General features: G+C 44.4%; 1 protein-coding gene across 1 annotated transcript in view; it reads right to left on the reverse strand.

The window, feature by feature from the left end:
- DOCK6 (dedicator of cytokinesis 6) overlaps positions 1 to 14,642 on the reverse strand; it is a 149,799-nt gene that overhangs the window by 20,729 nt on the left and 114,428 nt on the right. The window contains exons 34-36 of the mRNA XM_063446373.1: positions 10,846 to 10,930; positions 10,015 to 10,111; positions 9,774 to 9,908 (exon numbers count right to left, since the gene is read on the reverse strand). Of these exons, the coding sequence (XP_063302443.1) occupies positions 9,774 to 9,908; positions 10,015 to 10,111; positions 10,846 to 10,930 (317 nt within the window). The remainder of the gene's footprint in view (positions 1 to 9,773; positions 9,909 to 10,014; positions 10,112 to 10,845; positions 10,931 to 14,642) is intronic.

Raw genomic sequence — 14,642 nt, forward strand, 5'->3', positions numbered from 1 at the left:
TACGAGGTTGTGAAAGGTGACTTTGGAGTAAGCACATGTAGAAGGAAAGGGATTATTGTTGATTTTATTTGAACTGTAATGCATGCACTGTATTTCAATTGTATTGTTGTCTTGTCTGTTTCATTAGGAGTCTCATGAACTCCTGTGTCTGTCTCTAAGGATTTTTTTCCTTGCCTTTCATCTTTTCTAAACTTCCTATATTATTATACTATCCACTCCCATTTCTCTTGAAAGAGAAGTGATTGGTCACACACTTCTCACCTCGCTCCAATCCGTGTCTACCACCCCGGGTAGGCGGATTCAGTGACTAGTCTACGTTTTGGGAAGACGCACCTGAGAAAGTCCCACGATTCTCGGGTGGCAGTCGAGCATTGTAGACGTTCTTGTTCAGTTTTCCTTCTCTCTCCCTATATCTAGGACGCTGGTATAGGGGTAAAGGGATTATGGGACAGGATTTAAGCAAGCCCAGTAAGGGCTGGTTAGCATGTGATTTAGTCGAAGACAGAGAGGGTGAGGAAATGGTTAAAGGTGTTGAAAAGATTGCAAAAGTATGTAGAATTGCTGTACCGACATGTGGAAGATTGCAACCAGAAAGTTGGCGTAGGTTACTGACAGAAAAGAAAGGCAAACTTACAGATAATGGTTTATTAAAGACTGCTGAAGCATGGTATAGAGTAGCGAAGGCTATTCAGCTAGAAGGTTGGGTTGAGGAAGAGATAAATCACAAAGGTGTGAAATTGTTTGTGTATCATAATAATTGTGTTGCTGGGATCTATCCTCAGCCAGCGCCAAAAACCGGCGCCCAGGGAATGTCTATCCCCAAGGTTCAGTCAGCAATTAGTGATAGCCAGCTGACTATGTTCCCCACTCCCAATACCCATCCCATCACCTCCCCTGTCTGCCCGGTCTTGAATTCTGATGGATCTTTCTTTTCCCCTGCCCCATCTTTAACATTCCCATCATCCTCATCCATCCCTACGCTACCTGCTATACCTTCCCCTAACATTTCATCTGCGATTCCTGCCCTACACTCTCTCTCTGTTCATGACCCGCTCCTCTCTTCTTCCACCCAACTAACCACCTCCTCCGCCCTTGCCCCGGCTCCTCCCTCTACACCCACCCCTACCAATCCCTCTCCGTTCCCTCCCATCTCCACCCCAGCTCAATACCCCACCTCCTTCCCCTCCCCAGCCTGGCCCTACCCCTTCCCATATCCCATGGCCCTGCCCTATCCCGGATATCCACTCTCCACTCCCCAAGCCACGCCCCAGGTTCCGGTCATGCCCAGTCCGACACAGTCTGCCCCGGATGTGCCCTCTTCCAACATGGCCGCCACTTCTTCCCTTAACCCTAATGTAGTACCTTCTCCGGCCACCAATATGGCGGCCCCCAGTTCGGCCCTGATGCCGGTAATTCCCGGTGACTACCTATCCCCAGGTCATGACTCGCTAGCCACCCCTGCATCTGGGGCTCGTTCCCAACCACCGATCCTTTCACCTCATTCAGGCCCTGCACCACGCAAAAGAGCCAATATCATAGAATTCGATGATGACGAGATGGACAGGGTGTCCCATGTCTCATCGGAGCTCGCCGCGGGAGCCCCAACTCATCGTTCTATCGATGACCCCTTCGGCCACAAGGGTCGGGGAGAACAGGCCCCTCCTAAATATGTTGCTTTCAATCCCACTCAAGCTAGTGCTCTAATGAAATCACTCCCTGACCCAGAAAAACAGCCTATGCCCTTCTACCGAGGGATAGTTCAAATTCAAAAGACTTATTCCGCAGCATGGCGTGATCTACTGAGCATTTGTGCTATAAAAGCAGGGGATGCATATTGGCCAAGCATGGCCCGACACCTCAGTACAGATCTGCTCAGCAGTGATGTTGATTACCCCTCTGGAGTAACTTTTTGCACCCAATTAAGAGAATGGGCTAAGGACAAACTTGCGGATCAGGCTGCTGGCCTTACTGATGTTATTCAAGATAAAGGAGAATCAGTGGAAAGGTTTCATGCAAGACTGTATCAAATGTTTACAGATTTGGGGTTTGATCTTACAGATAAGATTCATTCACAAATGCTGTCAGGTGCGTTTGTCCAAGGTGTTAAAGACTCTATACGCAAGGGAATCATTGCTGCACGTCCTGAATACAAGGTTGTCCCTTTGGATACCCTGCTTTTAGTTGCTAGAGGTCTGGAATCTGTTCAGACCCCAAGAAGACCCAATCCAGCTCCACTCATGGTGGCCCGCGCTACCCCCATCACCTCTGGCACCAAGGGTGCCAAGTTAGAGGATGTAACTTGTTTTAATTGTGGGGCTCAGGGACACTACAGAAGTGATTGTCCGGAACCTAAAAAGGAACCTGGGGCACCCAGAAAGTTCTCTAAATCTGCCCCAGGCCCCAAGACCGAGAAAAAGATTCCAATTATTGAAGAACCAGATGATTAGGAAATTGGCAAGCCTGTGTCTGTGACCCCTGTCATGGCAGTGTCTACAGGGGACAAAGGGGGGCCACTTGCCACAGTGACTTTACCCATTGAAGGCCACCCCACCACATTTCTAGTTGACACAGGTGCAGCCCGTAGTGTTCTGCGAGAACAAGACCTGCCAGACCCATCCTTCCTGTCCAGTATTGATGTCTCTTGTGTTGGAGTGGATGGCCAGCCAAGACGTAGCCCTTTAACAACTCCGCTGCGAGTTGGTTCTAGCCTGCTCGCTCGCTTTGTAGTATCCACCACATGCCCCATTAACCTGTTAGGTGCTGATGTCCTCTCACGCCTGCAAGCATCCATCACTTTTACCCCGGATGGGCAGGTAGAAATGTTTACACCTCTGTCTGTATCAGACACTTCAGCCCTATGCTCTTTGCCTCTGATGCTGCATTTAGAAAAGCCCCGTGAGGGAACAGCAGAATTAAGGTCCAATTTCCCAGAGGAATTAAAAACACAGGTGCCCGCTAAGTTATGGTCCTCAGGCCCAGAGGACATAGGTCACCTAAATGTTCCCCCTGTGGTGGTAAAACTTATTCCAGGAGCTAAGTTGCCAAGAAAACCACAATATCCATTAAAACCAGCACAGTCCGCTGCAATTTCTGTCCACATCAAGGCACTCTTGGAGAAGGGTGCCCTGGTAAAATGTAAATCTGAATGCAATACCCCGTTATTTCCTGTGAAAAAGAAAACTCCAAAGGGTGAACCAGAGAAGTACAGGATGGTCCAGGACCTCCGTGCTGTTAATGAAGCTACCGTCCTGGACACCCCTCTTGTACCAAATCCTCATACTCTGCTCTCTGGAGTCCCACCATCTGCAAAATTCTTTACAGTTATTGACCTGGCCAATGCCTTTTTCAGTGTCCCACTGGACCCATCCTGTCAATACCTGTTTGCTTTCACTCATGAAATGCAACAGTATACCTGGACTGTCATGCCCCAAGGGGCACAAAATTCTCCAAGTCAATTTGCTAAGGCCATGGGCACCATCCTTGACCCATGGCAAGCTGAGCACCCAGAAGTTGTCCTGCTTCAGTATGTGGATGATCTATTGCTATGTGGAGATGATGTACCCACTACTGAAAGGTGTTCACTTAGTCTCCTGTGCTATTTGGCAGAACAAGGATGCAAAGCTTCACTCATCAAGCTACAATTCTGTCAATCTTCAGTGATCTTCCTTGGACATTGCCTATCTCAAGGTACCAGACATCTTACTCGGGACCGGGTAAGAGCTGTTTTAGACATTCCACCTCCAAGGACTTCAAAGTCTCTTCATGCCTTCCTAGGCCTCATTTCCTACTGCAGAGCATGGATCCCAGAAGCCTCTCTGCTTATGCAACCTCTCTATGATGCTCTTAAGTCTGACCCGTTCTGTTTGACCAATGAAGCCCTGGCCAACTTCGATGCTTTAAGACGGGCCATTGCTTCTGCTCCTGCCTTGGGCCTACCTGACTACTCCAAACCCTTTAAATTGTTTGTCTCTGAAAGACAAGGCCACGCAACAGGAGTACTCACCCAAACTAATGACCTAAGAGGCCGCCAGAGGCCTATTGGATATTTCTCATGTCAACTGGACATTGTGGCCAGAGGGACTCCTTCCTGTCTCAGGGCTGTTTTTGCTGCAAGAGAACTCATAGAGAGGACCTCAGACCTGGTCCTTGGCCACCCTCTGGTTGTTTTGGCCCCTCATGACATCTCTGCCATCGTCAACCAAGTCCAGCTCAAGCACGTGTCTCCAGCCAGACACCTGCGCCTACAGTGTCATCTTCTTTTGCCTGACAACATTTCCATCCAAAGATGTCAAGTGCTTAATCCGTCCACTCTTCTTCCACTCCCTGAGGGGGGTATCTATTATGGATTTATCACAGATGAAACCTACATCTACCTGCTCTGTGGATGTATCAAGAAAGTCATGCATCCACATTTGTCATTTCATGAAGATGAGACACCTCTTTGTGAAGGCCCGGATTACGCCTTCTGTACCATGTGGTACAAGCCAAATATTACTCCCGAACCTTGCTATGAAGATGAGCTTTACCACTGGACCGATGTAAAGCTCACTGCACAAGACTTTTATTGCGACTCTGAAGGTAATAGCATGGTCTTGGTCCAACTACCTCAACAACTTAACTACCTCTACCGCCATTGGGATACCGCTATCCCACATATTCCTGTTACCAAGTTGAAGACAAAGTCATGGAATGACCTTGGGCCCATGGCAAAACTAGGGGCCACCATGAACGAAGAACAGCTACAGGAAAATGGTATTGTCAAATACCCAACAACTGACCTTCTAGAAGCATGGCCACGCCATTTCCTGGAAAAGGAATTCCAAGATCTGGTCATAAAGAATGATTATGACCCAGAAACACCTCATGACTGTTTTGAACAGATGAAAATAGAAACAGTGCACTTACCAACTGTGCATGAGAACCCATTACCAGATCCGGATTTCACCCTGTTTGTGGACGGATCGAGATATGCCGATGAAGGTGGAACATATCACACAGGATAACCACAACAGATGAAGTCATTAAATCATCATCCTTACCGCCAGCAATGTCTGCGCAAGAAGCTGAATTACAGGCTCTGACTTCAGCATGCAAAATTTCCGAAGGAAAACGTGCCAACATCTATACAGATTCAAGATATGCCCTGGGTGTGGCACATGACTTCGGCCTAATTTGGAAGACTAGAGGATTTCTTACCACCGCCGGTACACCAGTCAAACACAGCACTGCGATCAAGGAGCTAATGGATGCCCTCCTACTCCCCAAAGAAGTGGCCGTTTTGAAAGTTAAGGCCCATGGGAAATTGGATACAGATGAAGCAAAGGGCAACCATTTGGCTGATCAAGCTGCTAAGTTAGCGGCCAGGGATCTGCAGGAAGTGGATGAAGAAGTGTCCGGACAAGAAGAAGAAGAAGAAGAAGAAGTCCCTATTTTTGCTTTGCAAACTCTTCCTACTGATTTGCGAATTTTACAAGAACAACAAGCTGCAGTCACTCCTGAGGAAATCCAGAAATGGAAAAAGAAAGGAGCTGTCCAAAAGGACGGAATATATTACAACAACTTCAAATTTTGTCTTCCCAGAAATTTATACCCAGCAGTGGTCCAATGGGCACATGGGCCTGCACACCTGTCAAAAGAACTGATGGCCGCCCTCATACAGAAGTATTATGAAGCACCCGGAATCACAACATTGATAAGCAACTTCTGCAAAGCCTGTGTTATTTGTGCAAAATGCAACCCGGGAAGACCAGTCAAGGTGCCAGCAAAGAACCTGGCAAAGCCCATGTACCCCTTCCAACGAATTCAAATTGACCATATCCAAATGCCCAAGAGTGGGCCCCATGAATATGCATTAGTAATAGTGGACATGTTCTCAGGCTGGCCAGAAGCCTACCCAGTGGCCAATATCACTGCAAAGACAACCGCAAAGCGCCTAATTACAGATATTGTATGCAGATTCGGACTCCCAGAAGTCATTGAGAGTGATCAAGGCCCAGCCTTTACAGCAACTGTGACTAAAGAAATTTGGACTGCTCTAGGGGTGACTCTAGCCTTCCATACCCCTTACCACCCACAAAGTAGTGGTAAAGTGGAGCGCATGAATGGCACCCTAAAAACCAGAATGTTAAAAATGTCACAAGAAACAAAGATGCCCTGGCCAGAAAGCCTGCCAATAGCTTTATTTAGTGTTAGGCACACACCTAGAGGGAAGCATTCACTGTCCCCATATGAGGTTCTATTTGGGACAGCACCCAGACTAGGTTGTTATTATCCACAGCAGTTACAGCTCCAATCAGATGTTTTAGTAGACTATGTAACTGAACTTGCAAATGTCCTAAACAAAATACATGCCCAAGTTTTCTCTTCAATTCCAGATCCCGAATTGGATACAGGTTCCCATAACCTACTCCCCGGAGATTGGGTCCTGGTTAAGAAGTTTGTGCGGAAAAATACCCTAGAACCAAGATTTGACGGTCCATTCCAAGTCCTCCTGATTACCGCAACCTCCGTCAAATTGGCCGGTAGGCCAAATTGGGTCCACGCTTCCCACTGCAAGAAATCTCCTGCCCCAGAGGAAGCGAATATCGCACAAACATGTATCTCTGGTACATCTTCTCCTTAATTAGCCTTATGAAGGCCCAGCAAGTAGCCATTACCAAAGACATTAGTGGGTACACCTTCTGGTATAATTCATCATGCACCCAGGTGGCTACTTATACCTTTGACTATTGTGATATTGTAGAATGCCCATTTCCCACACCACAAATCCAGAGCATCTATAGAGATATCCCTCATTCGAAAGACCCATATGTTTGTGTAGTTGACAAACAATGGGGGCACAATTGTGACCATTGGGGGGCGGCGGGATGGAATGCCGGGCCTGCCTGGGGTTACAAACCAAAAAGTGCCATAGCTAAAGTAGATGATCGTGGTAGATCGCTTCTCCAGAGAATGACTTTGAGAAAGCCTGGGGGGAGCACACCAATGAAATTAATCCTTAACATTGAGCACCCAAGCCCAACAGATGCAGACCAGTATGTGATGGGAATGTACTGGAAAAGGGGTTCCTACCAGAAATTAGGGCATTTCTACCTCAAAGATATGTGCAACTCTTCTGAGTGGCAAGGGGCCACCCATATGGTCCCTAACCCATTAAAACCCCATATCCAGACCTTTCAGGATATGATGGCCATTGCTAACCCCACTTTTGAAGATACCATGGCCGCTGAAACAGGTTTTAATGATGTAAATTTATGGTTAGAATGGATGAAATATAATGCTAATAAGCATAATAGAACCGCATGTTATGTGTGTGGAGGTGCCCGGCCTCACCTGGGTACCGTACCTTTAATCCTACCCGTAGATTTAGAAGAATGTGTTTTAAGCCTTTTTGCCTATCACTATAATTTTAACAGGTCCATATGTATTGCATGGACAAAGGAGTATCCTCTTCTAGCCAAAGACGTCAAACCCCCTGATGGAATTACCGTATACAAAGGTAATTACACTTGCTATGCCATGTACGATGGTATTGGTAAATTTGTAGGTAACTTTTCCAAAGGCTATTGTGCTACATACAGAACTGTCCCTGTACGTTTGCTGCAACATCACACTAGGTCACTAGGGGACATTTATTGGTTGTGTGGGGATTTACAGCTAAGATCCAGAATGGACACAGAATGGTGGGGAGAGTGTACTTTGACTAAGGCCATTATGCCTATACATATTATTTCTGACACACACCTCAACACCCATGAGTTCAGCCACACTAAGGTTAAACGTGACGCCCCAGTGAAAGGAAGTTTTGATCCTCATGTATATATTGATGCCATTGGAGTGCCCAGGGGGGTGCCCAACGAGTTTAAAGCTAGGGATGAAGTTGCTGCAGGATTTGAATCAATTTTTACCATAGTTACCGCAAACAAGAATCTAAATTGGATAAATTACATTTATTACAATCAACAGCGTTTTGTCAATTACACCAGAGACGCCCTCCAGGGGTTGGCCGAACAGTTACAGGCCACATCCCAAATGACTTTTCAGAATAGAATGGCCCTAGATATGATCTTAGCCGAAAAAGGAGGGGTTTGTAAGATTTTGCCCGACACTATGACATGTTGTACCTACATCCCAGAAAACACAGGCCCTAATGGTAAAGTCACACTAGCTATAGAAAAATTAAATGACTTGTCTGAAGAGTTAAAAAGGAATTCTGGGATAAAAGATCCCTGGGAAAGATGGTTTGGTTGGATGACAGGATGGCAAAAGGCTTTAATGCAGATTGGTATGGCTATACTAATTTTTCTTTTTATTTTTGCTCTTCTCTTTTGTTGTGTCCTCCCATGTCTGAGAAAATCCCTCATGAAGACTGTTGACCAAGCAGCACCCACTTTGACCCATCTCGAAGTTGATGACCAAGAATTCCAAGACATCAACTCACCCTGTCTGCCGCTGCAAATTATCCCCTTTGTTGATAAAGTGCAGGAATTCTAGGAAGGGACTAGATTAGGGACAGCATCTGTCAGTGAATGGTAAAGGCCCCATGTGGAGAAGTGGTGGGTTAGCTGCCATGGGATACCCTTGGGTGTGAAGCGTTCGAGAGCCATACTGACGGATGGTTAGCCTATTAGGGTCAGATCTAGGGACAGCCTTGCACTTTGCATTAACATCTAGCTAGCAGCCACGGGGTTTCTGTGCCTTTGGGTTAACACGTCTTCTGATACTAACATAATAAAGTTTTATCTCTTAGAATCTAACATTTCATAGGGGGGACTGATGTGGAATTATTAAAAATCTTTATTGTACTTGTATTGAATTATTGTACTAACTCCATTTTAACTTTATACTGTGACTTCGTCCCCCATTTTGTCCTCCTAACCTGACTTCTTCAATCCTCCATTTTGTCCTCATGACTTAACTTGTTCATTTTAAAACTACATTACGTGACTGAACTTCTCAACCCAATTAATACAGTAGACAAAGACCGTGTTTCCTTCAAGGACAAGTACCAGGAGGTGCTGGCTACTCCTTAAGACTTGCTGGCTACTCCTTAAGAGCTTGTAAGATAGTACAGTTTGAAGGCCACAGAACACAGTAGTAATGAAATGTTCTATTCATAAGAGACCTTGCACCTGGACATAAAGCCTGATATCACTGACCGTGTAAAATGACGCTTAGGACCCCCTTGTCCCCCACCCGTGTCCAGAATAATCCCACCTCTGATGGGTGGGCACGGGACTAACCTCTTAATTTTACTAACCAATAGGTAAGACACTAACTCCGTCACTTAACAATTAATCCAATTGATGATGTTTATTTGCTGATATTCTAATAATCAATGATGACGCAAAATGCCTCTTAAAAGGGCCTGCGCGCCCGCTTTTCACTGCACTTGCCAATAAACTTTCTCGAAGTTATTTTAACCTGAACCTCGTGTGTCAGACTTAATTACTTCAGCGTATATACGCAATTTAATTTTATTGATTTGGACAGGAACAGATAGACTTTGAACATTTTGGTTTACTTTCAAAAAGTACCATAACAGCTTGTTGCAAAATTGGAAGTGCTTCAAACTGGGTTTTTTTGCCTTCTTTTGGATCAACAGCAAAAAACAAATGTGAGGAAGGCTGAACTTGATAGACGCAAGTTTCTATTCAGCTATGTAACTATGTAACTATAAGGATAGATGGTTAGATAGAAGATCAAGAGCCTATGAGAGGAAGTAACCTGCTGACGTGTTGTTTAATACAGCCACTTGTCCCCTCCATACTTACTTTGCACACCAAGGACCTCTGGCTGGTGAAGCAATGCTGCAGGTAGACTGAACTCTGGTTGTATCCCATGCTGTGCAATAGAACTTTAAGAACACCTCCCAAGATGCTCTCCTTCAGCTCTGACATCATCACCGTCTGCGGGGAATACAAAGGCACCTCTTTAATTACGCTGCAGTGAAAAGGACAATCTGTATGTCTGACGTATCACTTTCATCTGGGTGAGCTGCGTGTGACATCTTACCTGCACTATGATCTCCAGAGTATCCAACACCACTAGATTGGCCTCAGTGGACATGTTTCCATCCACAGTGACCTCCAGCTCCCGCTCGGCTTGTGTCCTGGAATTACAGTGGAGAAGGACATTTTGAAAGCCAACTGCATGAGACTAGAAGTTCACATCCATTCAGTCTCTTTACCTACAATTCCTTTCATGACTTTGTTAGACTTTTATTTTTGAATCTTAAAGGATCACTATAGTGTCAGGAAAACATACTAATTTTCCTGATTCTATATAACCCTTAGGTCCCCCGCCCCCCCCATGGCGCTGAAGGGGTTAAAACCCCTACAGTTACTTACCTTAATCCAGCGCCGGGCTCCCTCGGCGCTGGTGACCTCTCCTTCCCTGCCGACGTCAGCTCCCGAGTGGAGCCATGCGTGCATTCAAACAGTCCATAGGACTTTCCTATGGACGTTCTGCATGCTGAATGCGATTTTCACATCCAGGGTCGCAGAAGCGCCTCTAGAGGCTGACAGGAAGACAGCCACTAGAGGCTGGATTCACCCTGCAATGTAAACGTAGCAGTTTCACTGAAATTGCTATGTTTACATCTGAAGGGTTAAAACCTGGGGACCTGGCACCCAGACCATTTCATTGAGCTGAAGTGGTCTGGGTGACTATAGTGTCCCTTTAAGGTTGCCTCTAAAACAAATAAATCTATGCCCTAAAGTTTCACAGCAATCATATGGCACCTTTCTCCATATTAATTCATACCGAACGCCACCACAGGTGCTTTGTATTCTATTTTTGTCTTCAAACCTGCATATACTACCTTGTAGCTGTAAGTACACTTACTTTTCTGTTTTCTCTCCAGTTGGTTTCCATTGCGTAATGTTTTTCCTCCATCGTACATTTTCCTGGCTGCCATATGGACTGCGTTCTGTGGAGTCAGAACACGAACAATATTTAAGGTGGCATTGTCACTTCTGAGTTTTTCATAACCGAAGGATCTTTAGGGAAAAAAAGGCTGTACTGGAATTGTAATGAAATGGCTCCTACTTTGTCTTATGGATGAGATGAGTTTGGGCAAAATATGGTAAACCATATGGTATGGTTTTTGCCTATACATCTACATTTCCATTATACCTATAGACCACTATTTTGCAGATTTGCCAAAGTATATTAATAAGTAAAAAAAGAAATATCCAGGCACTCAAGTGTGAAAGCCGCAGGCAGATTTTAATGGAGCAAAAAGAGCAACAACGTTTCGACCTTCGCAGAGGTCTTTGTCAAGCTAACACCACAAACCAAACATAAGTGTGTATATATAGCAAAAAATACCACGTGAAATTAAACAATAATTCACTTAAGTGCAAGTAATTAACACAAATTGATAAATACAAAACAATACAAATCATGCATAATATCTCTATAAATCCACCAAATTAGGTAATCCATAATTTACCCCTATGTGCCAAGAGGGAGGAGGGACCACCATAATGAAAGTAAAAATAAACAAAAATAGATAAAAAGAATAAATAAATAAAAGGTTTGCATATTGTAAACGCTAGTATAAACACAGAAAGATAATTTCCGGTAAGTTGAAACGCAAAGAGGCGTCTGGAACGCAGAAGTCCCGCCCCTTCTATGAATACAAACGAGTGCCAATTCAAATGTCTGTTCGTGTGCCCAAATGCAAGAACAGACAAGCGCATGAACGGGCTATGGGCCAATAGGAAAGGCTAAACGTTCGGGCGCTACAGAAGGCGAAAGGCTCCCCACAAAGAAGCCGCACATGCGCACAAACGTTATATTTGTGCGCATTCGCGGCAGCTCCACGGGAAGCTGCGCGCACGCCAAAACACACGAAAGTGCGCACATGCGCACAAACAAAAAACAGTATCTTTATGGCAGAGTTGGAGGAAAAATTCATTAATCCTCACAATTTATTTATACAATTTGCCACCAGGTGGTGGCACTACATTGATGATATACTGGTGTTGTGGAGTGGCACATTGGAGCCCCTTGAAGAATTTTGTACTTTTCTGAACATGTGCTCTGACAGCATTAGGTTCACAATGACTTATGATTTGGTTGAATTACCCTTTTTAGATATTCTGATTAGGAAGCATGCGGGTAGATTAGTCACCGATTTCTACAGAAAGGAAATTGATAGGAACACGTTGCTTCATTTCTCTAGCACACATCCTCCAGCTATCTTTAAAGCTCTCCCTAAGAGTCAGTATACTCGAGTGAGAAGACTGGTATCTGATTCGGATTTAGTTGAACTGACTGTCAGATTTGTTGAACGTTGTTACCCTGTGACATTACTCTATAATCAACTTGATCAAGTGAAAGATCAAGATAGGGAACATTTTCTACATCCCCATAGATCAGAGCGGAATGAGAACAGACTGAAATTTGTTTCCAAATTTGGAAGATATTCCCATGATTTACGTAGGATTATATATAGGCATTGGCATGTTCTCACCGACGGTCATCCTAATATTGTTGAATTTGCGCATAAACCCATGTTTGCATTTAAGAGAGGCACTTCTTTAAAGGACAAGTTGGTCAAAACTCTTGTTACTAAGGTGGATAGTGCGACTACTGTTAGACCAGGTAATTTCCCATGCTGTATTGTGTATCTTGCCACTCTATGATACGTGGTGATGTTATACATCACCCCCTGAGTGGCAAGAAATATTTGATCAAACAATTGACGCGCAACTCTGATTTTGTGATTTATGCACTAAAGTAGGGATCGACCAATTATCGGTTTACCGATATTATCGGCCGGTATTTTCGGCAATATAGGTATCGGCCAATATAGATACCGATATTGCCGATACCTCCTAGGACTGCCAGGCTCATTACAAGCCCGGCAGTCCTGGGGGGGCCCGCAGGAAGCTGTTTCTTACCTTTCTTGCAGCTCCTTCAGCTCCCCAGTGCAAATCTCAAGTCCCGCGGCCGCAGAGCGTTGCCACGGGTTACCGCGGCACTAAGGGCCGCGAGATTTACACAGGAAGCTGGAGGAGCTGCAAGAAAGGTAAGAAACAGCTTCCTGCGGGCCCCCCCCAGTACTTAACAAGCCACCGGACCACCAGGGAAGGGTGACTAAACAAACAAACAAACAAAAAACATTTACATTTAAAAAAATATATTTAAAATAAAAAAATGCCCCCCATGCTACACAAATTACATCACTACACAAACACACACTGCATTATTTACACACTACACACACACTGCCATTATATACACTACACGCACACACACACTGCATTATACATACACACACTGCATTATACACACTACACAATAAACACACACTGCATTCACTTTACCCACACTACACACGTTCTGCATTCACTATACACACACTACACAAACACACATTCTGCATTCACTATACACACACTACACAAACACACATTCTATTCACTATACACACTACACAAACACACACTCTGCATTATATACACACACAATAAACACACACACTGCATTCACTATACACACACTACACAAACACACACACTGCATTCACTATACACACACTACACAAACACACACTCTGCACACTACACAAACACACATTCTGCATTCACTACACACACTACACAAACACACTGCACTCACTATACAAACACACACACTGCATTCACTATACACACACTACACAAACACACATTCTGCATTCACTACACACACTACACAAACACACTGCACTCACTATACAAACACACATTCTGCATTCACTATACACACACTACACAAACACACACTCTGCATTCACTATACACACACTACACAAACACACACTCTGCATTCACTATACACACACTACACAAACACACACTCTGCATTCACTATACACACACTACACAAACACACACTCTGCATTCACTATACACACACTACACAAACACACACTCTGCATTCACTATACACACACTACATTCACTATACACACTACACAAATACACTCTGCATTCACTATACACACTACACAAACACACTCTGCATTCACTATACACACAACACAAACACACTCTGCATTCACTATACACACTCTGCATTCATTATATACACACACACACTACACAAACACACACTGCATCCACTACACACACTACATGAACAAACAAAGCTCCCCTGTCTAAACACACTTCATCCACTACACGTGGCATGTATATTTTGTGCCTTTACCTTTAGAATTAGTTTGTTTTTTCAAAATGGTAAATGTACAGAATATCGGCAAGTTATCGGCTATCGGCCTGAAAGTTCACAGATTATCGGTATCAGCTCTAAAATATCAATATCGGTCGATCCCTACACTAAAGTGCCCATGTGGTCGTTTGTACGTGGGACAAGCCAGTCAAAAGTTCAAAATTAGGTTTTTCAAGCATAAGTCCACAATACGCACTGGACTAACTGATTTACCTCTTCCTGCGCACTTTTTGGAAGCTGGACATGGTGTTTCTCAATTAAGGTTCCAGATTTTAGAACAGGTTTTGGAATCACCAAGGAACGGTGATAGGAATAAGAGATTATTATTACGTGAAGCTTATTGGATTCGGGAACTGGATACTCTAGATCCTAAAGGTTTAAATTATGAATATGATTTGTCTTTGCTTGTTTAATTAATG

The sequence above is a fragment of the Pelobates fuscus genome, chromosome 3 (assembly GCF_036172605.1).
Source record: "Pelobates fuscus isolate aPelFus1 chromosome 3, aPelFus1.pri, whole genome shotgun sequence".
Lineage (NCBI taxonomy): Eukaryota > Metazoa > Chordata > Amphibia > Anura > Pelobatidae > Pelobates > Pelobates fuscus.